Genomic DNA, 25,098 nt, shown 5'->3' with positions numbered 1-25,098 from the left:
GATAACCAGTAGTTTATACACAGAAATGCTAAGATATAGTGAGCAAAGATGGATGATTTACTTTTCCATAGCTCTGACCAAACCAAATCTAACTGACTATTGTATCACTATTGTTAACTCAACAAAAACAAAGAAGAGTTCTGTCTCTTCTATAGTTCATTTATTTTTTCTAGTGAAGTGTATCAAAAAACTTGTATTGCAAATTGCAATCGAGTTGTCTTCCTCTGAAACTGTGAAAAATATGAATGAAAACTACCTTTAAAGGTGCATACCGCCACCTAAGGTATCAGAGAGTGTAGATGTTGCGCTTGTTAAGTCAAAGAAAACAATTTGGCTTTCTATTATTAGCCAGTAATTTATCGGCTATAATTTAATTATTAGAATAATACAGATTTATACATGATATGAATTTCTCATTATTGGGCGATAATTTATCGTGCCGATATATACTGTACATCGTGCATCCCTACTCAGGATTGGAAACAACACAGGGAAGACATAAAAGGACATGACACAACATAGTAGACCCAGTTGGACAGTCAACCTTCTTCGTGTCAAGGACCCCTAAATTGATACACATTAGGTTATGGACCCCCATTTGATAGGAGTTTTTCCTCACTACAATTTAGTGTAAGTCTGTGTGTTATATAGGCTCCTTCTTGACAAGCTAGTATGACATGGTTGATATCAGTGGATTCTTTAGGTTTTCTAGATTCATATGATACCAGTATCTTCACTCTAGCTTTAAAACTGAGCCCACTACAACCTAAAAATCGCAAGTTCCATTAATGCATTCAAGAAATTAGTGGTGTCAAAACAAATTTGTGTTAATGCATTTACTTTTAACAGCCCTAATTGAATTGAATTGAATATTACTTTACGTATTTTGCTGTGAACATGGCAGGTGTCTCCCCTCTCAGCGGCCTTGTTGATATTTTGATTTATAATAGCAAAACCGGCCTGACTCTCAAAGTGATGGATTCAAAGTGTTGTGCCGTGATTACCATACCCTGACTGCAGATTCAGGGCGCCCTGGTGACCTATAGGGGTGAAGGCACTGATCATGAACCGCAACGTCCTAGATTAGAGTCCGTCTGGGAGCCTCGTCGTTCCTCATCTCTCTCTCTCTCTCTCTCTCCGTCTCTCCCTCTCTCTCCCCTCATTGTCATCTAGCTATTGTCACTTTGTCAACACAAATTAATTAGAAATTGATTTGGCTATTTACTCATAGAGTATAAACACATTTATCCGCTTTTTTGGATCCTACAGGTTCAAGACAACACTTACTGCACACTTTAAACCTTTAATGTACTATCTGCCTTTAAACATGCACTATCTGCAACCATCTTGGACTCTAACCACTGGCACACTTTACACTTACTTTACACTAGACATCTTATATACCACTTTATAGACTGCACATATGCATATATTACATTTATTTATTGACTGACTGCACACACTATGTTCACCCATTCACTCTGTATCTTTTATATCTCTCTACCTCTTCTGTGTTTCACTCTGTTTGCTGATGTTTGCTGATGTTGCTGCTTTGACAGCTGAATTTCCCTCCAGATGATTAATAAAGGTTCATCTTATCTTATCTTATTTTACTGTATATCAAGGAGAATCACAGATACTGTGGATTAGGCTATTAAGTCCCCTAGGTAACTCTTCATTTTACAAATCCGCAAATTTCATGGTAATTGGGTGATAATTAGGAAGTAACCTATTTGAAATTTCTTCAGGAATTACTGCCAAATTACCCCAATATTTACCTCAAAATGGATCGAAAATTACTTTATTATAAACATTATTTAATAATTATATGCGAAAATAGCATATAATCGATTAAATAGGGGCCTTAGTCTTGAGAAGCGGCTGTGTGCTGCTCTTCATCAGAGGTGGAAAACCAGAACTAATAAAAGACACTTCTGATCAGACACACATCTCACCATTGTGTGACTTATTGTCTACACAAATGTAACCTGGTAGCTAATGTAATGATTCAGGGAGTTTTTTAAAGACATTTCAAACAAGTTATTTGCTAATTATCATGTATTTATCAACAGATATGGAAATAGAGTATATCAATTAACTTTGTATTCTTTCCCTGGAAATGTATTAAATAAATTACCAGCTTTTGTGAAATAGCGGAATATAATTATTAAATAATGTTTATCATAAAGTAATAAATAAATATTGAGGGTATTTTGGCAGTAATTTCCAAAGAAATTTCAAATAGGTTACTTCTTAATTATCACCTAATTACCATGAAATCTGCGGACCTGTAAAATGAAGTGTTACCGTCCCCTGTTTTGCAAATTGTAGGTTGCACAATCAATTTTGAAGAATGCTTGCAAAAAGTAATCAGGCACGTGTTTGCTTCTCCCCAGGCCAGCATTTTGAAATCAAATTTCAGACCTATTATACAAAATTGTATTTGACTATTAAACTGTCAGCTTGTACCTGCAGTCTGTCACATCTTGCATGTTTGCTCACCATTCAAAGCAGTTGGATTTTCCTCTTGTTAATCTGTATAGTAGAAGATTAATCATACACTCCTTGTCTCATCAGCAGCATCTATAATTAAGCAGATTAGAGTTGACGCCGCAGTCATTCAGGTCCAGGACACAACAAGGCCCGGCACAGCGTACAGTAGCAGCGCAGAGATTGAGTGTGGTGCAGTGTGTTTGCTTGTGAAGCTTCATGCATCCATCTGTGACATTCACACCAAGCCGGATACTGAGCGAGAAATGTTTGAGGCTGTAGGAGGAGGGAGACATATTCAAACAGCCCACTGATCCCTCTGGACATAACGAGAACTGTCTTTTCCCCTCCCTCAGTCATCTCTCTCTCTCCGTTTCTATTGGTCGACAGTGAAAGCGATAGGAGGCGGTTGAAGGGGGGGTGGGGGATGAGCTCTGGACTGGTCCTGTTTTTTGTGGCACATCTTTCTCTCTCTGTAGTGAGATTTATCTGAAGCACGTTTGTTGCTTCATCGTAACTCATGTTTCTTCACCTGTGCATTTATCTGAACATGATTGGCAGATCCAGGTCGAGCTCGTATAGCTCTTGATTACAACGCAGAGCAGGATCCAGGTTTCCTAATACATCCTGTCTGTCATGCTCTCTGGATGGGAAATTTGCATAGTAAGGAGGTTAAAAATAGACCAAAAACTTGTAGTCCAAATGCAAGGGGAGCTTTCAGTTCCTCAGTATAGACATGCTCAGTATGGCTGCCATATTAAAGGAGTAGTTCAACATTTTGAGATATATGCTTACTCTCTTTCTTGCCGGGAGTTAGAGGAGAAGATTGACACCTCTCTCATGTCTGCACAGTAAATATGAAGCTACAGTTAGCTTAGCTTAGCATTAAGACTGGAAACAGGGGGGAACAGCTAGCCTGGCTCTGTCCAAAGGCAACGAAATATGGCTTCAGACTACATTTTTGTATGGATTAAACAAACAAGATATAACGTGTTGAGTAGTGCGCTAAGATAACTGCTGTAGCTTCATATTAGTGTGCAGACATTAGAGTGATATTGATCTACTAATCAACCTGCAAATGAAGGTTAAATTGTGATTGGATGGCATTAGACCAGGATGCAATCAACAAATTAAATGATTTAGAAGTTAAACTCAGTCAGCAGTAGAGTTAACAGGGTTATTCTCTGTATGTTAGGTATTTTATTGGGGAGCTCAGGCTTTGCTGCATGTTGTCTTCCCTTTCTCTCTCTCTCTTACCAAGCGTTGACACCCTCTGCTCTACAGATAAATAAAGATGAAAAGCCCGGAGCACACACGAAAAAATTCACCTCAAAAAGCCGAGGACAGGAGGCTACATCTGTGCAACAGTTTCACAGGATGTAAAAAATGAGGCCTGCTGTCAGCTAAAGGTTTCGAGGTTTAAAGGCACAGATGTGATGGTGGTGCCGTCCTAGGCTTTAATTCTTTTTTGGTCCTTTTATATTGTGCTTCCATTCTTGTGTTTTCAAGTAAAAACACCATAACTCTGGTGGTTTTCAGCTGTTCATTTCAGTCGAAGATAGTCGAATGTTATAATCCTGGGATAAAGGCCACACATTACACATTACATTAATTAGTGAATATTCTAATCTTAAATCTGCAGATCCAGTAAGCCAGTAATCCAATAAGCAAAAGAAGATGAAGAATGTTGAGCAAAAGGGTTTGTGGTGTGAGAGTGTACTGGACAACTAAATTGGATGATCTCACCCAAACCCTGTGCCTTTTTTTTCATCCCTTATTGGCCTTTTCAGCGTAAATTACATTGCATATAAACAGTGCAAGTTGCCAGTTGCCATCTATGTTTGTTTAGTACAAGAGCACATTACAGTTGGATTTCTTGCAGGATTTTCGGGGTCGTCTACTGCCAGAACTCCTTCTATGTGTTATCTGGTGTATTTAATCAGCCTTCCTGACTGTCAAAGACTAAAACATCTTTCTGTCATTTCAGATCTAAATCTATAACAAAGGAATACATTATCAGTAGGGCTGTCATTGTATGTATTTAAAAGAATATTTAAAAAATGTATGATTAATTTGAGATTAATCGCGATTAATCATGGACAATCATGATTAATTGCGATAAATCGCAAATTAATCCCACATTTTTTATCTGTTCAAAATGTACCTTAAAGGGAGATTTGTCAAGTATTTAATACTCTTATCAACATGGGAGTTGGTAACATGCTTGCTTTATGCAAATGTATGTATTTATTTATTATTGGAAATCAATTAACAACACAAAACAATAACAAATATTGTCCAGAAACCCTCACAGGTACTGCATTTAGCATAACAAATATACTCAAATCATAACATGGCAAACTGAAGCCCAACATGCATGTGATTATCATAAAGTGGGCATGTCTGTAAAGGGGAGACTCGTGGGTACCCATAGAACCCATTTTCATTCACATATCTTGAGGTCAAGGGACCTCTTTGAAAATGGCCATGACAGCTTTTCCTCGCCAACATTTAGCGCAGGTTTGGAGCGTTATTTAGCCCGGTACAACCTCCAAAATATCGATTGCGTTAATGCGTTAAAGAAATTAGTGGCGTTAAAACAAATGTGCGTTAATGCTTTATTATCGCGTTTACTTTGACAGCCGTTATTATCAGTAAAATGAAAATAAGGTTATTTATATTTTGTGTAACACCTGTTAATGTATACGCGCTCCATTGATTTAGCATTGGACTTGGATATTAAGTTAGAAGAACAAAAGCTGCAGAGGCCGAGATATCTTGGATTTTTAGCCTACAGTAGGGGTCAAGCTCCAAAAACACTGGATTCTACAATTCCCATAATGCAATAGCTCATGTTAGACCGCCCCTGTCTGGTATATGCTATATCTTTAATACCAGTGTTGTCAGAGACAAAAAGTCTAAATTTGGGAGGACGGATGGAGTGAACCAGACAGGGAAAGAGACAGGAATGGAGGGATCAGAAGCAGACAAGTAGTGAAAGAGTTAAAAGCAGTTACTGTTTATGATTAATCAGTGAACTTTGTCTCAGCAGCTGGCAGATTTCCTCAGAGACAGTGTTTGTAATGTCTTTGAGAGTAAGTGTGAAAGTCTGCTGTTAAAATCAATCAAACGTGTGCCCCTCAATTGCACCACAAATGTTATCTATCTCAGAGGACTTTCATGGGTGAAAAACTTGATAATCAGTGTGATAACATCAGCACTGTTTGTGAGGAGATACTATGTATGCCTTGGACGTGAACAACCTGAGCTTGACCCAACATTATAATCTGGCTATTTCTTCATCAAAGAGAAAGAGATATGATTGCTTTGGACACACAGAATGGCTTTCTCACAAATGAAAAACAACTAATCTGGAAGTGGTACATAATATAACTAATAGGTTCACACAGAATAAGGCACAGCCCCCCACCAGCATAAAGCTGGCCTGAATAGCCAATTAGCTATTCCTCTTAGGTTATGTTTTTAGTGGCAATAACATAACACAAATTGCAACCAACTACCAGCTAATGACACTATACTATCTCTTCATAACGAAGCATCTGCCTCACCATGATATCATGAACTACTGCTATTAACTACAATGTAAACCATCCACGACAACAGTAAACACTCAGTGAACATGCTCCTAGAGTGTGATGAAGTAGTATAAAGAGGGAAAAAGAAACAAACATGCAAACATAGTAATTATAAGCCCAACCATGTTCCCCCCCCCCCCCCCCCCCCCCCTAAACCCAACTAAGTGGTTTTGTTGTCTAAACCTAAGCAAGTGTAGTTTAAGTCTGTTTAATTCACAACATTAAGCACGTGTTTACTGTGACCGGAAAGTGACGCCAAGGGGTCTGACAAAGCGTCAGTATGTGACGAGTTGGGATGTTGATACAACACGAAGCAAGTTAAGAAAGACTCCTTTACAGTAACACACATCTAGCAAAGCCATCTACACTTGAAACCTTCTTTTCACCGTTTACGAAAAAACGTAAATATCGCAAACAGTTTCAGCATGGAACAGTTTCATATTCAGTCATGAAACAGGCTTTCCACCATCACTCATATTATCACAAAGTAAATGAAAGAGCGTAAACACAGTTACTGTTAGAGCATGTATGATACATCTGTCTAGTCTAGTGTACTACAAATCAAAAGGTTTAGCCCCTTCCATTGATCAAAAAGCTTTAGCTTTCCAGGCTAATGCTACACATAGACTATGCTCTCTGTGTCTATTTTTTTCCACGTTTGGCTTTAAACATCCTACTTTCACACTAGCGGACAATTAAGACTTCTTAATTAATGATATAAGAAGATAACCAAACCCCATCTGAACCAACAGCTGTTTAAAACTCAAGCACAACCCAATCCCTCATGTTTAATGTTTGTAGATTTGTCACCACTGGTTGCTACTGTATGTGTGGATATAGTTTGATTGGAGGAGATAGAGGGAGAGAGAATATCTCAAAACACCAGAGGGGTGTTGACTAAGATATGACTCTTGGGTGTGGTCCAACACTTGCCTGCTTTTTACAATGTAATCTCGCACATCTCCAGATGGTTTGCATTTTATTGTGTCTTGTCTTGTCCATCATTCCTTTACACCTACACACGTGTTGACGTGGTGCGTTGTGCAGTGACTCATATGTTCATCATTGGAGTCAAATGAAAACCTCTAAACTCCAGTTTGTAAATGAAGGATCATGTTTATTTAATAGGCATTATATAAAGAGATCATCTGCATAGAAAACAGCCATTATTTTTCTGTTGAAAAAGTAACATAGCAGGTGTTTATCCAACAGTCACATCTGTGCATTTACATGGAAGTTTGCCTCTCTGTTGGCATCCTCAGTGTATGTGGACTCTGATTGGCTAAATGTCCTCTGTCCCCAGATATCGATGCCAATTATGGTGGAGGACTGTTGGATATGGTGAAGGGAGGAGCCGGCAAGTTCTTCAGCAACTTTAAGGACAACTTGAAGGACACGCTGAAAGACACCTCCACCAAGGTCATGCATCAGGTTGCCACGTGAGTTACCGCTATTACTTTACTATTGCATAGCACCCACTGTTAACTGCATGTGTGTTGCACTTCAGTTACATTATTGACTGCTGCTTTACTGAAATATTGCCAGATGTTATCATATCATCACTTCTGGTTTGAATGACAGAGGTTTGGAGCAGATCCATGTTTGTAGTTGCGATACCTGACACTCGCCATGGTATGTGGAAATATTTGAACAGTTTTTCTTAAGCACATGGCAAACATCTTATCTGGGCAGATTGTAAACACCTGTGAGATCACAAAAATGCCTCTGAAGATGTCAGTAACGCTATAAATCAGGGTTTGTGTCAGCAATACTATGTGTCTGAATCACAGAGTGATTTATCGAGAGCTGAAATCACAGATGTGGCTAGAGATAACTAGATGTTGAAGAGCCAAAAGCTTTGATCAAGTGGCTCCAAGTTTCTAACAGGATTCTCCTACACACAGCACTTTGTCAACCTACATATGACATTCTCTTTACTTTTCTTTTCAGCCCCTGCATCACTATTTGCTTTTTTCTTCAGATAAATAAAATCTGGTCACGAGCTCCGTTCTTTCACCCTCACCTTTAAAAAATGAATCAGGTCGGTCTTAGAGGACAAAGGACACAGGTTGACAAGTGCAATTTAGGTTAGTTAGAAAGTACGTATAGGAACTGTCAGCTCGGTCTTACTCCTAACTCGTCAAATACTGTCGACTGGGCAGCGCCCCTCCGCATTGGAAACCGACGCACAGAGACACCCTTTAGCGACAGTATGTGACGAACCGGGCTTTTAACTAACTCCAATGTAAACCCACCCGCAACATTATTCGATGGCCGGAGCCAGTGACGTTGTATTAATGGCGTGAGAGTCCGTTAAGGGCGGGCGGTATCGATGGTGGATGGGTCAAACAAACCAACACTTTCAACCAGGAGGCCGCTGTTCGTATCCTGTGTGAAACTAAAAGTAACGTTGACTTATTATGTCTCGTCAGTGGTTAGTCACGTGACTCGTTAGTATCGTCAGCCACGTGAGTCGTCAGTCACTGAATTTAAAGTCAACCACGACCAAACTTCCTGTGAAAACGGAAGTTTATTTTGAAAGGACACACTGTCCCTGGTCCGTCCAAAAGTAATGCAAGAGGGGTACCCTGTGCGTTGGTATCTGATGCACTGACCAAGCGGCGGTATTTGTGGAGTTGGGAGTGAGAATGTGTTGATCAGATCTGCAGGTAGATGATGTTATTGGTTGGGCCTGGTTCACATCAAAGATACTGTGTGTTTATGAGAAAAATCCTTGAGAGTTTTAAAGCCTCTTTACACCGTGTGATTGTGGGAAGCCAAACAAGCCAGAACAATTGTGAGGCCTGCGTCAAAATCCTGACACTGAGGACCTCAATCCCACAATGTGACAGCTGCTCCAACCCACGTCTACAAACCAACAATCACAATATGACATGAAATGACCAGAATACACTGATGAGCCATCCTAATACTGCAGCTAAAAATATGTATAACCACTCATTCCTCTTCTTATGGGTCTTTTGTGACAGTGTTTTTGCCAACTATGGTTACATTTTCAAAAGCTTGAGAATCTCACACATCTGTTTTTTTCTATTTACATTTTAGACTAGCAGGCATTCATGGCAAATGCTTAATACTGATGTTGTACAGTCTGACATAAAGACTTTATTGGACCCACAGTGTGGACATTATATGAAACTGTGAATGTGTAGTACGAACCCTCACATGTCACAGGTGATATTATAGAATTTGGAGCCGTTTATAAGGTAAAAGAAAAACAGTTTCATGGCAGCATGAATCACACTACACAGACCTGGTCGCTCCCTACACTGGATAGTTTAACACATCTTGACTCTTATTTTGAAAATCCCTACCAAGAGATTACCATAATTAATAATTCTGATCATGATGAATGATGAATGCTATTGACAAACTTAGCTCCAATACTAGAATATTTGTATTTTACACATGTTCATGTAATTAATATCAAATGTAGTGATTAGAGCTGTAACGATTAATCGATTCGTTGTCAACTATTAAATCAACCGCCATCTATTTTAATAGTCGATTAATCGGTTCGAGTAATTTTTTAAGAAAAACATTCTCTGATTCCAGCTTCTTAAATGTGAATATTTTCTGGTTTCTTTCCTCCTCTGTGACAGTAAACTGAATATCCTTGAGTTGTCGACTAAACAAGACATTTGAGGACGTCATCCTGGGCTTTGGGAAACACTGATCCACATTTTCTGATATTTTATAGACCAAACAACTAATCGATTAATAAGACAGATTAAGCAATAAATTAAATTTGGTGTTAGTTACAGCCCTAGTAGTGATTACTTTGATTGATTGAATGTTGTTTCAGCAGCTACAATGTAAAGTCTTTAATAGCTTTAGAAGAGAAATAGAGCGGCGTGGATGGAGGGAGGAATGGGGGAGGCAGCAGAGTCTGGCACGGCTCGGTCGTCCCAGTGTGTTTGTGCACAGGCATCTGCACAGGGCAGCACAAAGGGGCCTCTGTATTGTCTGTACAGAAACACACACACTGCTCCTCTCTCACTATTGACTCAGCAAGTTTGATCGCTGTGTCTCCCCGCTCCTCTGCTGCACACATCTTGGCAAACTCCCACTCTCCTGTCCATGTCGTTCCCCCGGTGTTTTTTCGTCCGCCTCCCGCCTCTCATCTCGGCTCCACCTTTCCTCCTCTCCTCTCCTCTCTTTCCTCTCCTGGCTGAATTATTCATGGCGGTTCATTGTGCCAAACGGCCAGTGCACTGCTGATACAGAAGGATTCATTTCATTATAGGGCCCTGTGTGTGGTGCTGTGTGTTTGTGTGTGGACTGTATATTATGTATGTGTGAGTGGGCGGTCGGGATAATGGGGCGGTGGGAGGCAGGCTACCGTGGCAACCGGCTAAAAGCCTCAGAAAGGAAAAGGTAGATGGGCTTAGGTACAATAATGTGCCACAGTTTAGTGCAGTACACTTTAACAGGTCTCTTTGATGATGCTATGATAAGATAACATCCTGCTGTGATCTGACACACTTTATTACGCTGTTGTATACATAATATTTAATAGCTTTATTTAGAGATGAAGGACAGAAAAGATGACTGTGACAACACAAGTGATTTCCCAAGGTTGAAGGTGTACTCTATGGTTTATTGCCCTCATAAGTAAATAAATATAGTGTGAACATCAGCTGACTAGCTAATAGATCTACTGAGCAGGATTATGTAGATATAGTATCATGATTTTCTGGGTCCTGCCCATTGACAGTCATTGGTGGTTCCCCTGTGTTGCTTCATGGAGACAAAGTCAGCAGTTAATTAGAGTGATATAATAAAGAACTGCAGGATATAATGATGTATTCCTGAGAGGTTGTTTGCTCTCTATCTCCCTCCGCCTCTCTCTCTCTTTCACTGGTTTTCATCCATTCTCTCTCACTTGTGGTGCCTTCAAATGGGGTCGTGTTTACCGTGTTCACGAGAAGGGTCCATTTGAACGCCCCCCTCTTGTGGTATTCACGACATCGTAAGCATAAGAGTGTAAGAATTTTAGTCGTATATTGTTTTTCTTCATAATTTTATAATATGTCTGAGGAAAATGTTGATATTCCGAACGACCTCGTCTTTTTCCTCTTTCATTATGCCTTTGCATTTCCTGCATTATGTTATCTGCTTGCTAAATTGTTAGCCTCTGTGGCTTCTCGCCCCCGACAGTAACGTTAATATCGCCGTTGCTTAGCCGCGGTGTTCTCACGACTTAACCACTTGAGCGCAGCGACTTCCCATGTTGTAAACACGAGCTCACAAGTTTCATTTGAAGGCACCGTTATTTTCACTTCTAATTTGTCTCCATTTCATTAACACTAAACTTGGCTGACATATCTCTTTGTCTCCCTGCAAGTCTTTCTCCACTAAATAACAGTTTTCCTCTCATTTACCAGTGTCCAAAATATACAAATCATAACATAATTTTTCTTACTATCTTTAACATCAGTTATTGTGTTGCGGTGGCCTAATTTTTGTTCTAGTTTCAAGAAATCTTTTGTAATCTTTGTTTACCCCATTGGTAGAAATGTCTCTAGATTACACAATGTTCTGCTTTTATACAGGTTGGGGGCATTTTGTTTTTGCAGTTTGAAGGTTTTCTAGGTTAGCAGACTTTCTGCCAGTGGTTGAGTGTGTGTGTGTTAGACCGACTGTTTCATCCCTGTTTATTGACTGTGGGAAGACTTCAGTAGAAATTCCCCTGAGCTTGATACAAGCCCAAACCCCTGTGAGCTCAGTTGTTAACCAGGCTCTCTTTTAACACCCCAACTATACCTCAATGGTTCCTCTCTACTTCTATATTCTCGGCAAAAAGCGGTCGCTGAATTATTTAAAGCAGCTTGCTTGTTTGTTTACCTGGCTTACGAGAATTTTTGCAGGGAAACCAATCAGTCAACAGCGCTCAGCTGTGTGTGAGAAACACAACGGTGGCGATGGATGGAGTCTGGATGGCTGATCTGGTTTTGTGAAAGGCACAGTGTCCTTAGTCTGCTGCTCCCAGACAACCTCTACCCTCCCCCACCAGACCCACATTCATCTCTCCCTCATTTTTATTTCTCATTTATCCCCATTTCATTAACACTAACACTCGGCTGACACCTCTCTGTAATTATTTCTCCCCTCCTTTTTTTTACCTCTCTTTTTTGCTAGATTATGATAATTTAGGTTAAACAAGTTAAAGGAGTGAATTGTGATGGTGTGGTGTTTAGTTTTGGCCGCATTTAAAAAAGGCCCTGGAGTCAGTGGGTTGCAGTGCAAACATTAAACAGTATGAACAGTGCCTTTCTGTTACCACTCATATTAGTTGTCATTCTTTAAACTATCCATTATGATGGAGCTATGCTGTAACACTTTGTTGAAAAAGAGACAAAAAGGCTGTAGAGAGTTTTGGAGCGAAAGGGGAATAGAGAAAGCCCAAATCTAATATCCATCAGGATCCAGCCCACTTACACTGTGTTTGTTTGAGTGTGTGTGTAGTCACTGGAGACCTCTCCACTGCTGTAATCAGGCCTAAAATGGCTTTCCTGCTCCTGATGTTTACTTTCCAGTAGGAAACAGAAACAACAGGCGGTGTGGTGCTGGCTCTTGTGGCATGATACCCACAAGAGCCAGCACCACAGTGTGTGTGTGTTTGTTGTCACTCTTCTACCCTCACTATGCATGTAATTACACTGCTATGCTGCGAGATAAACACGCTACCAATAAAGGTTAAAGTATTTGGACTAAAACTGTGAAAACAGTATTGGACAACAAATTGAATCATAGAGATTGAAAATGAGAAAAAGATGAGATAATTAATACAATTGCAAGAGAAGTAGATTCATAATAGTATAGACTATAGACTGTAGAGTTTTTGCAGATCTCAGATGAGATTTCCCAATTTGCGGGTTACCTTCTAGACACGACCACTTCTGTACAGTGGGTGGAAGTGGAGACACGTCGCCCATCTTTATATAAAGTCTATGGTATAGACTGTCAAATTAGTTGCATTATCCCTCATGCTAGTAAATAGAGTCCACAACAGTAAACAGTTATTCCAACATTAATTAAATGTTAACCGCTGCTTAGTATGTTGTGTTAGCCTCAGACAGCTAGTATAGATCATTTCATATTCCAAATGTTTCCCAGTTTATTTCCTGTTGCAGTGTGAATGACATCAGCTGACAGGAAGTAAACATGGACCCAAGCTGTTGCCAACAACACAATTCCATTGAAACGGTCTATAGTAACTATCTTGATTAGCAGAAAGAAAAGAATTCCCCGGTGTCAGCTTTGCCCTTCTTTCCAGTCGTGTCCTTCCCGTGTATTCATTCTCTGCACCACCACACCTTGCAGTACATTTTAATTGGCTGCAGCTCTAACCGCAAGAGGTCAGGGAGACTGCTCATTTGCATACTTCGTGGCTATTGGCCATGGCCATTTAAACCTGACACCTGACCTGCTTCTCTCCTTTAATAGCCAACGAGATATTTCAGGATAGAAGCAGGGAGATTTGTGGAATATATTTCTGAGAAAAACAGATAAAGGACAACATAAAACTGTGGAAATTGATGCAGTTTCATTTTTTATTTTTTTTTATTTTTACATTCTTCAAACATTCCTCTTTTTTTTGCTTCTGGCTTACAGGAGTATATCATCCAGATATTCACCTTTTATGTCACTCTGTGAACCCTGCAGTCTGCATTTTCACTCTGGGATAAACACACAGGTTTGGATGTAAATAGAAACCTGAACTGTGGTCCAATTACTTCATTATGGAGGGCTTACAGACACAACAGCTCTGATGGATTTAACTCAGGTTGTTTGTCTTTCTTATTAGTATGTTGTCTATGCTGCACATTAATTACCTTTTTTAAATTGACATACTTTACATGATGCTGTAAGAAGAATCATAATATCCAAAAATGCATTTATGTGCAACACTACAGACTCACACACTCACACTTAGCGTGCTCTCGCTCCAAAGCAGACTAGTTGAGTAGCATTGCATTACATAACCTGGTCTAGGATTGCATCAGGGCCATATGGCACTCCTCCATGACCACACAGAGGTGATTGGCCCAGATCAGCCCTGCTTGGGGGATTTTCACAGTAGGCAACAAGTCAACTCAATCTGATGCACATTAGCCTACTAATGTGTTTTGCATGCAGTGCTGTGGGAAGTCGAGCCGTGTGCTGCTGCTGCTGCTGCTGCTGCTGCTGCAGGGTAAAAACATTGTTGTACTCTCCAAATGAACCCACTCCACTCTGCACCTGCTTCATAGTGTCTCACGTTTTCACTTCCATGGTGCAGCAGTAGTGGAGTACTTGTACGTGTTTGCTCTACAGCTGTGCTCAGAGTTTTGAAAAAACAACCTCCATATGGAATAGCTAAATTTAGCAATGAAAGGCAATGATGCCCAATTGAAGTATATTCACATATGGCATTCCTTTGATCCGGGGCCGTTCAGTGTGGTGAGCCTGAAAAAGACAACTTCCCCACAGCCAGACATGCGGAAGCTTCTGCTCTGAAGCCTGTTGAGTCTAATTACTTGGATATGCATGACATGCAGCAGGATGCACTGACAGCCAGAGGCAGATGGAGCAACCTTTTGGATGCTGGTCATGCATTGATCTCCTCTTTTTAATGATTTGGTATTTTTCAAGAACAGGGCATCTTTTGACTCTCATGACTAAAATGCTTAAATTGTCTGAAAACCATCAACACACATGACTTCTGTGTGACACCTGTAATACAACACAGGAGCAGGGTGGTTTTGTTTCACGAATATTGTGCAAATTTTAAAGATTTGTTGAGGTGTAGCCACATTCTTTGTGCTTGTAATATTGCTGAAGTTCCTCATAGTTTTGCTTGTAATTATCTCTTCTTATCGCTCTTTCTTCTCTCATGTTTCATGAGAATTGCATTGAAAAAATATTTGAAAACAATCTTCAAAGTTTCTTTCTTTGTTCCAGGTACACTAAAGGGGAGCTGGACATTGCCTACATCACATCGAGGATTATAGGTAAACACATTTGGTTGTAGCTAATGGACTTTGTGTGCATGTGTGAGCTGTGTGTGTAGATGCACTCTAACATTGTCACCAGAAATAATGACTCAGTGTCCAAAAGTCACAAATAAAAAAAAACTTAATTTCAAAGATCCTGAAAAGTTCAAATCTTAAGTGATTCTTTATAACATTAAAAACTCACCCATGACTAAATAAGCAACAATCAAAGTACAAATGTGTGTTAAGTTATTATTTATTAAGAATTTAACTCACAAAAACTCAGCTAATTAGCTCTCTTTAGGACTTTGTGGGTTTGGTTTAATTCGATTTGATTGGCAGTGACATAACAACCCAACAACTATCATAAGATTTAAATTCAAACATTTCTAAATCCTGATTGGTGCCTGGAAATACATGGCTGAAAATAGTATGTTCATGTAAGATCCCAATAGAGTCCAGGGATGACGTCTTTTTCAGGCCAACCAGGAAGTCAGCATCACTCTGTGGCAAACAAATATCTATGATACTTACACATTTTGTTCCGTAAGATCATTTTAAGAAGACTTTTACGATTTTTAAAGTGTGAATGCAATCGCCAGAAGTAAAAAGCTAACGTTAGGCTATAGACGGTCGCATAAGACATATAAAAGCTTCGAAATTCACAAGTGGAATATTTACTGACGTATTTTACATCGTAGAATAAAACGTTAAAATCTCTTCAGCTTGTGTTAACCACAGACCTTATTTCAGACATCTAACTAAAAACCCATTCAAAAAACTCATTGACTTCCAGACGAGGGAACCTGAAGTGCTAAAATGCTGACTCATTTCCGGGTTTTAGGACTCATTCCTGCAGCACTCTATACATCAGAGTAGGAAGCCATTATGAAAATAGCTTTCAGGGACTTTGAACTTGCAATGTAGAAAACTTTACAGATGAGCTATATCTGCACAATATAAGAGAATAAGAGTTCAGGTATGATCCGAAGACTGTATAAACATATAAGCATAAACACATTCAGATAAACAGCCACCTGCACCCTCAGCTTTCCCTCTGTTCTCATCTCTCTTTCTCACATTGCTTCCAGCTTCACATGCTCATCAGTGTGGAGCAGCAGTGTGTCCTTTAGAGAACATAGTCAGCTGGACATTTGTCACCTGAGGGCTTCTATCCCATAATGCTTTGTGTGCTGAATGTGCTTGAATGTGGACCAACTCTCCACATTTCAAATTGTATTCATTTATTATAGAATAATTGTAGAGAAGGATAAAAGATGGAGGACATTGTCAGAGTGTGAGCCTATCATATATATTATACAGTATGTAAACATCTGTACCAACAGTGCATGAAACTTTTCAACTCATCCTGAAACATGGATTTGTATTTTCAGTGATGACCTACCCAGCGGAGTCAGTGCAGATTGGCTACCAGAACCACGTAGAGGACATTCGCTCCTTCCTCGACAGCCGCCATGCCGACCACTACACTGTCTTCAATCTGTCACAGCGCAACTACCGCGGCGCCAAATTCTCCAACAGGGTGAGTGTGATACTGTCTTGTGAAGCTACAGATGAGGCCATTATAGATTCATTAGTTTGTATCTAGTTGTTAGTGGTTGCTGCTACACTTTTACTCCCTGGATTACGACGACCCTAGAGTGAGATACAAGGACTTATTTACAGTTTGATGGCTATTTTTGGTCTGCCAACATTTTAAGTGGGAACTGTCACTACATCTGCTCATAAACTATGGAAGCAACCAGAGAGGAGCCTCTAATTAGATTTCCCCAATTGGAGCCAGGCTAAAATAAGTATTCTTTTTTTCCCACTGGAGCAAGTCATCGAGCAAGCATCACCCGACTCTGCAATACCCAACACCTCTACAAAACATTTTAGCATCTTTCTTATTGTTTTAGTTTTTACGGTCTGCAACTTTTGGTTCACATTCAGAGCTTTCATCAGCGTCACAGCTTTTTTCAGATGCCCAGATAAACCTGTGATAAACCGACTTTATTACACGGCATTATTATTTGAGTACTTGATTGTAAAGTCAATCGTGGTGTCATCTATGGTCTGTTATTTCTTTAAAGCAGACCGTCACTATGTATAACAGACCGTTGCTATGGCCGCAGATGTGATCTCGGACTCTGGAAGACCATTTTGTGTAAAATTATAGATTTCTTAAGTAAGTAGCCATGTAATAAGCATGATAATGTACACCGAGCGAGTCATTGTTGTGAAATAAACCCCTTCAGGACTTCGCATCTGGGTCCATGCATAACCCTGTCGGGGTTTATTTCACAACAATGACCCGCTCGCTGTACATTATCCCTTATATATGCTACCTGTCCAACATCAAACAGCAGACAGACACAGTTAGCGACTAGCTTGTGAACATAGTGGAGCATTTAGCAGCTAAAGAGCCAGATATTTCCCTCAGGAATTGGTGGAGACCAAAAACAGAGCTAAAAGGAGAGTGAATATTAGACTTATATTCATCATTTTTGGATTTGGGGATGATCTTGATTGATATAGCAACATCAGGGAGTGTACTTTTGTATAAATAATATGTTTTTTGTTGCTATTTTTAATCTTCAAGAGTAACACAGCAATGATTCAACATGCATCATTTAAATTCTTCACCACAGCAATAATCCCTTGTGACCAGATATGTCTCTAAATAAAAGATCTAATGTATGGGTCACTAATCCAAGTGTCCCAGCTAAATTACCATTTAAAAAAGATTTTAATCTGAATGCTCTATTTATTCTATTTTATTCCATCTTCTTTATGGTTTTGATGACTAATCTCAGCATGGAGTCGTTGGCTCATGTCATTCAGCACTCTTGCACAGCTGGATTTGGATTCAAGTGGGAGGCATATGTGGGTTCTCTATATATAAAAGACTGCCACCCTCCGGCAGAAACATCCAAGGAAGCTGAAGAGCTGAGCTGCGGAGTTAACATGGCCGAGATGGCCCCCTGTCTGCTTGCGGAGGTCGCTGTATCTCTAGCAGATGACTCATCATGGCAGCAGCTGGTGTGTTGTGTTGCTCTGTTGCTGCAGTGCTGTTGCTAACATCCACCTCTCCTTTCTCCTCCCCTCCTGATTTCTTTTGCTTTCCTCTGTTTCTTCACCTTTCTTCTTCTCTCCCCTGTCTCTCTGCCTTCCTTTGCTCTTTTCCTTTTGCCCTCTGCCTCTTCTCTGCTCTTTCTCTATGTCTGGCTCTGTCTGTTTCTGTGTCTCTCCCTGTTTTCATCATCCCTCCTCCCTCTCTTATTTCCTGCACCAACTCCTTTCCAGGTTTCAGAGTGTAATTGGCCTTCTCGCCAGGCTCCCAGCCTCCACAACCTGTTTGCTGTGTGTAAGAACATGCACAACTGGCTCAAACAGAATCCCAAGAATGTGTGTGTCCTCACCTGCTCGGTAAGAAGACGCTCATCATATTCATCCCCTATCCTCTATTTATTTTTAATTGATTGTCTCATATAAATTGTCCTTTATTTTGCACATAGACTGCATAAGTAAAGATGGACGACAAGACAGCTCGCAGTTCGCCCCCTGGTGGCTGGCTGCAGTATATGTCATAAGTCCCGCCCCCCCAATGTTGAGACATGGGTCAAACTAAAAAGTCAAAGTACACGTCAAATACATTTTTCCCAAAGACGGTTTCTGTCATTTTAAGTAGTTCTTATCACGCTGATGTATGTTCAAGTGTTCATTTTTCTGATACGTTTGGTTTAATTAGTTATTTGATGCTTCAAAAAGGGGGAAAAAGGCCCTGAGACGTAATGATTGACAACTGCGGCTGTGGCTGCGGCTGTGGCTGCGGCTGTGGCTGCGGCTGTGGCTGCGGCTGTGGCTGCGGCTTTGCTCCGCTCGCGATTGGTTCAGGCGGATGACATCGATACTGCTGCTCCACCGCCCAATCACTACTGCAAAGACTGGCTCCAAATGACGTCAAAGTCTTAAGATGGCAGCTCCCGTATTTGGGATATTTTGGAGGAAGTGGAGACACTTCGTCCATCTTTATATACAATATGCTTTGCACCTCTAACCTTGTGCTACCATGTTTCATTCAGTTTACTCTGAAGTGAAGGCACTTTTAATGTGTAGGGGCTTGTTTTGATTGTCCCACAACACAGTTGAGTTTAATTGACCCACTTTTGAGACAAAGTACTGGAAAGATGCTGCCAAAGGACAAAATCAAACATACTCAAAGATTTGTCAGCTTGGCTGTTGCATTAAATAAAAGTACTTTTGAGAAACTTTGAGAAAGTCCTGATCCTAAAAATCTTTAACCCTCATGGGGGAACAGTAGCTCAATACTTTTATTGTATTGTACTGTTTAGTGATTGTGTAACAAAACTGTCAACCTCTTATTTATATGAGTAAAAACTAAATTTGGAAAGGTGATCTTCCCACTCTCCCTCAAATGAAGGCTACAAAACCACGCAGGCAAGGAATCGTCACAAGAAAAACAAACCCCAAAGCTCTTTCCTATTTCTCGGCTCTTCCTCTCCTCCCACTGTTGCCAACCCCGGATGTGGCAATGTTGGTGTGCCTTGTTTTTATTTCAAGTACAGTAAAACCACTGCTTGGAGCTTGTCAAACTGCTCTCATTGTTTCTGTTTAGTTCCTATCATTCCTGTCGGTTTCTCTACCTCTGCTGTTGGTCTTTGCACTGAAAAGAGAAATGAATGTCCCTGACAAAATAAAAAAGAAGAGCATTTAAGTCCCGCATGTTGGCATTGGAGGTTCAAATTCAGTTAAATTGTGGATGTGAGTCATGTTTCAGTATGCTGGTCATATTTTTGAGTTACTTATTTCGGTGTCTGTGTTTGTTAAAAAGAGATATTACAGTTTGAGAGGTAGATAAAGAACTCTTCTCATCCAAGATACATGTGTTTTGCTCGACAGTCAGTTTGGAAAACTCAAGAAAGTTTCCTTCCTCATCAACCAGATGCACTTTTAGTACTCCTATTGCAATGTCAGGCATATTTCAAGAACAGGTAAAACGCTATTACTAATGTTTTGCAATACAATCACTACTGAAGTATTTGGTGAAACTGGCCTTTCTGTCAGTGACAGCCACACTGTACACTGTGGAGCCTGTTATTGCCAAGTCACTGTGGTTTGGCTGTGGCTTGGCAAACTGCTGCATCTTGCATAACCTACACCAAACGGTCCCTTTCTAAAAAAAAGAGAAAAAAAAGTTTGGATCACATGAATGTTTTTGTCTTCTTGTAACCTGAGATTAACTCTGAATACATTTACGACAGTGAGCAAATATCTTGACTGCCGTTATTTTTGGCCTGTTTGGCACATGACTTCATCATCAGACATTTCCATAAACTTACATATATAATGACCTTCTTTGAGCTATGACTTGTAGTAACACAGTTCATCTTAGAGCTGGAGTTACACTGCAGATATACAGCGAGCATTCACAAAGTTTGAGTCACTGTTGCAGTTGCTTGAGCTGCACATGTTCACACTTGCGACTGTCATTGCTGCGATGCTGAGATGTAAATGGAAGCAGTGAAACATGCATTGCAGACAAGTCCAAAAAGTATATTAGTGAAGCTTTAAAATAAAATGATACCCAGTATTTCATGCAGTGTCCTTTGCTGTGTGTTTTTTAGGATGGTCGTGCTCCCTCGGGTGTTTTGGTTTGTGCCATGTTCTGCTTCTGCCACCTCTTCAACAACCCGGTTCCTGCCATGCAGCTGCTCAGCGCCAAGAGACCAGGCTCCGGCCTCTGGCCCTCCCACCGCAGGTTTGTAACCCTCAACATGTGTGTGTGTGTGTGACGGAGAAAGAGAGGATGGGAAAATGGCATCTACAGATGTCACACACTAGATGATTAGACTTCAATTTGGCTTGAGGCCCTTTTCTTTCCTGTGTCTTCTCTGCCATTTTCCATCTAATAAAGCTGCCAGAATTAAACACATTTACATCATCAGCGGGTTCCACCATTAGCCATATTTATTCTCATATATTTTCTAGCATAATAGCATAATTTCAGACCATTTGCTGTAGTAGGGCATAGGCTAATCAAAACATAAATACTGCAGCCAGCAGTCCTAAGCATGAATCTTTGGCTGCAGTCCCTTAAGGATGGACATTTTATTACCCTGCCAGCCAGTAGATGTATTATTTATCAGTCCTTGTTAAAGCATCTAACAACATCCTTCATGAGTTTACTGAGAGTATATGGAAGTTACAGCAATAACATAATCTTTATCATATCAGGCTGTTCTTATACACCGTTCGTACCTACAAAAGTAATGCACTGTAGTTCATATATATCCCACAAAATCAATTTGTGTGTATTCACGTAATTGTGAACCAGTAAGTATAAAGAGCAGCAAACAGGAGGAGGTCGGTGTAGATGGGTGGGTCAAAAAACACTGAACTCTCGCCCAGGAGACCGGTGTTCGTACCCCGTGTGAAACCAAAAGTCAACGTTGATTTATTTGTCACATAACTTACTTAAGTTACGCCACTTCAGGAGTTATTTTAACCCAAACCACAATCTTTTCCTAAACCTAACCTAAGTTGTTTCCTATGAAGATGGAAGTTTATTTTGAAAAGACTGTATGCATGTAACAAGCGGAAATTGACACATGTTGCTGGACATTCGTAGGAAAACGAACAAAAAAGAAGGAGTAACTTTTTCATAAGATATCATACAAGCCGTTGTATGAGAATACTTTGATCATATACAGTACACATAACATAACACAAAGTGAGGGGTGCATTTGACATTTAAAACAGGATAAAAGCGGTTATCTTTCCTCCTCTCCATGCAGGTACATAGGCTATGTGTGTAGCATGGTATCAGAGAAGCCCAGCCTACCCCACTCCAAGCCCTTGATGATCAAGGGTCTCACCATGAGTCCGGTCCCCTGCTTCAACAAGCAGCGCAGCGGCTGTCGGCCCTTCTGCGACGTCCTCATCGGAGAGACGAAGATCTTCACCACTGCACAAGAGTACGAGAGGATGAGGTAAAGGGCAGCGGTAGCTTATCTGAAGTGTGTAAGCCTCAAAATGAAATGGTGTGATCAAAGGGTCTGAAACACATTGTGCTTTTTTCTCCTCATTCTCCACTTCCTCTTTATCTCTCTGCAACTTTTCACTTCATTATTTTTCTCCTGATTGCTGACCCATTTATTCTTTCCTCCTCTGCCCTCATTTCTGTTTTGTCTCTCCCTCCCACACACTCTGCATGACCAGAGAGCACAGGGTCCAAGAGGGCAAGGTAGTCTTCCCTCTGGGTGTGAGTGTGCAAGGAGACGTCATTGTTTCAGTCTATCATATGAGATCAACCATCGGGGGACGTCTGCAGGCCAAGGTAAACTTTGTGTGCTCTATGCTGTGTCTGCTACGAAATCTTTTTACTGAAACAGTTAAGTCAATTTTATTTATATCGCCCAATATCATAAATCACAAATCTGCATCAAGGGGCTTTACAATCTGTAGAGCATAGAACATAAAAAGCCATTATTCGTTAAGGAACCAAACTACAAACCACGTCTGTGTACTGATTAACTCAACGTCTCAATCAAACTTGATAAAAGAAAGATGTTGCACAATGACAATGTTGGAAAAATCTTGTTGGCACAAGATCATATTGATTTGTCAGTCATCAAACAGACTCAGGGTGTGGCTGCTTATTTTAGTATTTGTGCATCTTGAGTCCAAACACAAAACCACAAACTGTCAGGAGGAAAGGAGTAGCAACACGTTGGAGACAGGTTTTTCATCTACTGACAAGCCTAGTTTATGGAAATATGTGGTTTTTACAGCAGCACTGGGAGAAAGACACTTTTTATATGTAGTTAGCACTAAAATGAAAACTCTTTGTCAAGTCATCTTTCAATTATTGTAGTTATCGTATCATTTTACTTTCAACAGTATATTTGCTGATAGATTGGTTTAAAGGTGTATGCCCCCCCCAACATTTCCTTCATAGGTTTTAATTGCATTGTAAAAGTGTGTGTGCATGCAACTACAGCTTTTTACAGTAGGCCGAGGTCAAAGGAATAAGCTACTTAAATCTAACTGACATTTTAGGAAATAACCTAGCAGCTCACCTTCTTTTTCAATTACTGTAAATCCATTCAGGCAAATGGGTTAAAGTGGACATGTTCACAACCCGTCTCTTTACAGTCAGACTTTTGATCCCCCTTAAACCCCACTAACTCTACTGAGTCTATATTCCAGAAAATCAGCTGATATATAAAATGCTGTCAAAGGAATTTTGGCAAAAACTATGAAAGCAGACTTGTAGTGATTCTTAAAGAGGACCTATTATGCTTTTTGTGCTTTTTCCCTTTCCTTTAGAGTGTTATATAGTTTTTCGTGCATGTAAAAGGTCACCAAAGTTATAAAGCTCAAAGTCCAAAGTCTCAAAGAGAAACACCGCTCCTGCTGTACAAAAATAAAACAAAAGCCTTATTGAAATCCTGCCTTTTCTTCTGTAACGTTGTGATGTCACCAAGTAACACATTTGCATAATACCTGCCTAGCGGCTAGTTTGGCACGCCCTCAAACAAAATCAGAGCAGAGTGGGCTTTTCGGGAGGCCGCGGGCTAAACAGAGCGTTACAGACAGAGGGTGAAAGAGGTGCTGCTGCACAGCCAGTATGAGAAAAATAAAGTGTTTTTTTTAACATTAAAGCATGTAAACATGTTCTAGTGGAAACCCCCAAAAAGTATGCCCCTGGAAATAAGCATAATAGGTCCTCTTTAATGACGGCAAAGCAATTTCTCTTTGACTGAACAACACATAGTCCAACAGCAAGTTGTGCTTACAGTTAGGATAATTATACAGTGAGAGACTACAGTACATTTGACTTGATACACTTTGGTATGATACATCAAAATATCACATGGTCCAAACTTACACTTTTTATCTTGTTATTAGGTGTCCAACACCCAGATCTTCCAGATCCAGTTTCACACTGGCTTCATTTCTCCTGGTTCCACTGTGTTAAAGTTTAACAAGTAAGGACATGTCTTCTATCCTATTTAATCTCTTGTGATTGACCACCCTGCTGATCCCTTTACAATAAATATATCTTAGTACTGTCCCAACAACATGAAAATACAATGAGTGCAAGTAATTGTTTGAAAGACTGAAATCAGGATTTCCGGAAACACATATTTTAAACAATCACAATTCTGGTCTGTGTTCCCTCTCACTAAAACACACATGCATTTTTCCTCTCAGACCAGAGCTGGATGCATGCGACTCTCCTGAGAAGTATCCCCAGCTTTTCCATGTGATACTGGAAGTGGAGGTGGAGGGGACGGACAAGCAAAAAGACCTGACGCCGCCGTGGGAGCAGTTCCCCTGTAAAGACCTCAACCCCAGCGTGCTCTTCTCCTGCCACCAGGAGCACCAGGACGCACTGGCTATTGCTGGTACTGTGGGGACAGATGGGTACACTGGGGACAGATATGACACACACACTGCCTCTGCTAATGTGGACTGCTTATACATAGGCTTAATCCATAACATACTCTACTGTACATCACACTTTTTCTGTCTAAATAGGTATCCACTACCATACTAAACTCTTGTTGTATAGAGAGCCTAAGTCACGCCCTTCCAGTGGACCCTATGCAATCTTATTTCGGAAAAAATATGAACGATAGTCAACGGAGACAGATAAATATTTTTTTGATCCAGTTTGAATTGCGCCATGAATCACACATATGATGTTTGTCAATTTAAAAGATAATTTTGCAAGTCAAGAAAGTCGCAGTGGGAAAAAGTATTTTTGTGCCCAAACAGCAACCGGCGCTCTTCCTGGGGGCTTGGCCTATGCAAAAACACATTCACACATGCTGACCATAGACTGTGGGTCTAAATAAAGATGGACGACGTGTCCCCACTTCCTTCCACTATACAGAAGTGAAGCCAAAATATCCCGGATACAGTTTGGAGCCAGAGTCTGCGCGTTAATGATTGGGCGGTGTAGCCGTAGTATCAAGGTTACC

The 25,098-nt window shown here is 40.3% G+C and overlaps 1 protein-coding gene across 4 annotated transcripts in view; it reads left to right on the top strand.

Moving 5' to 3' along the window:
- dnajc6 (DnaJ (Hsp40) homolog, subfamily C, member 6) overlaps positions 1-25,098 on the top strand; it is a 50,212-nt gene that overhangs the window by 11,802 nt on the left and 13,312 nt on the right. For all 4 annotated transcript variants that reach the window (XM_074634908.1, XM_074634909.1, XM_074634906.1 and 1 more), the window contains 9 exons: positions 7,390-7,525; positions 15,054-15,103; positions 16,480-16,628; positions 18,392-18,514; positions 20,734-20,867; positions 21,904-22,098; positions 22,328-22,445; positions 24,020-24,099; positions 24,326-24,519. In XM_074634908.1, coding sequence (XP_074491009.1) covers positions 7,390-7,525; positions 15,054-15,103; positions 16,480-16,628; positions 18,392-18,514; positions 20,734-20,867; positions 21,904-22,098; positions 22,328-22,445; positions 24,020-24,099; positions 24,326-24,519 — 1,179 coding nt within the window. The remainder of the gene's footprint in view (positions 1-7,389; positions 7,526-15,053; positions 15,104-16,479; positions 16,629-18,391; positions 18,515-20,733; positions 20,868-21,903; positions 22,099-22,327; positions 22,446-24,019; positions 24,100-24,325; positions 24,520-25,098) is intronic.

Source organism: Sebastes fasciatus, chromosome 5 (genome assembly GCF_043250625.1).
Source record: "Sebastes fasciatus isolate fSebFas1 chromosome 5, fSebFas1.pri, whole genome shotgun sequence".
Taxonomy (NCBI): Eukaryota; Metazoa; Chordata; class Actinopteri; order Perciformes; family Sebastidae; genus Sebastes; species Sebastes fasciatus.
This window is presented reverse-complemented; position numbering and strand designations above follow the sequence as displayed.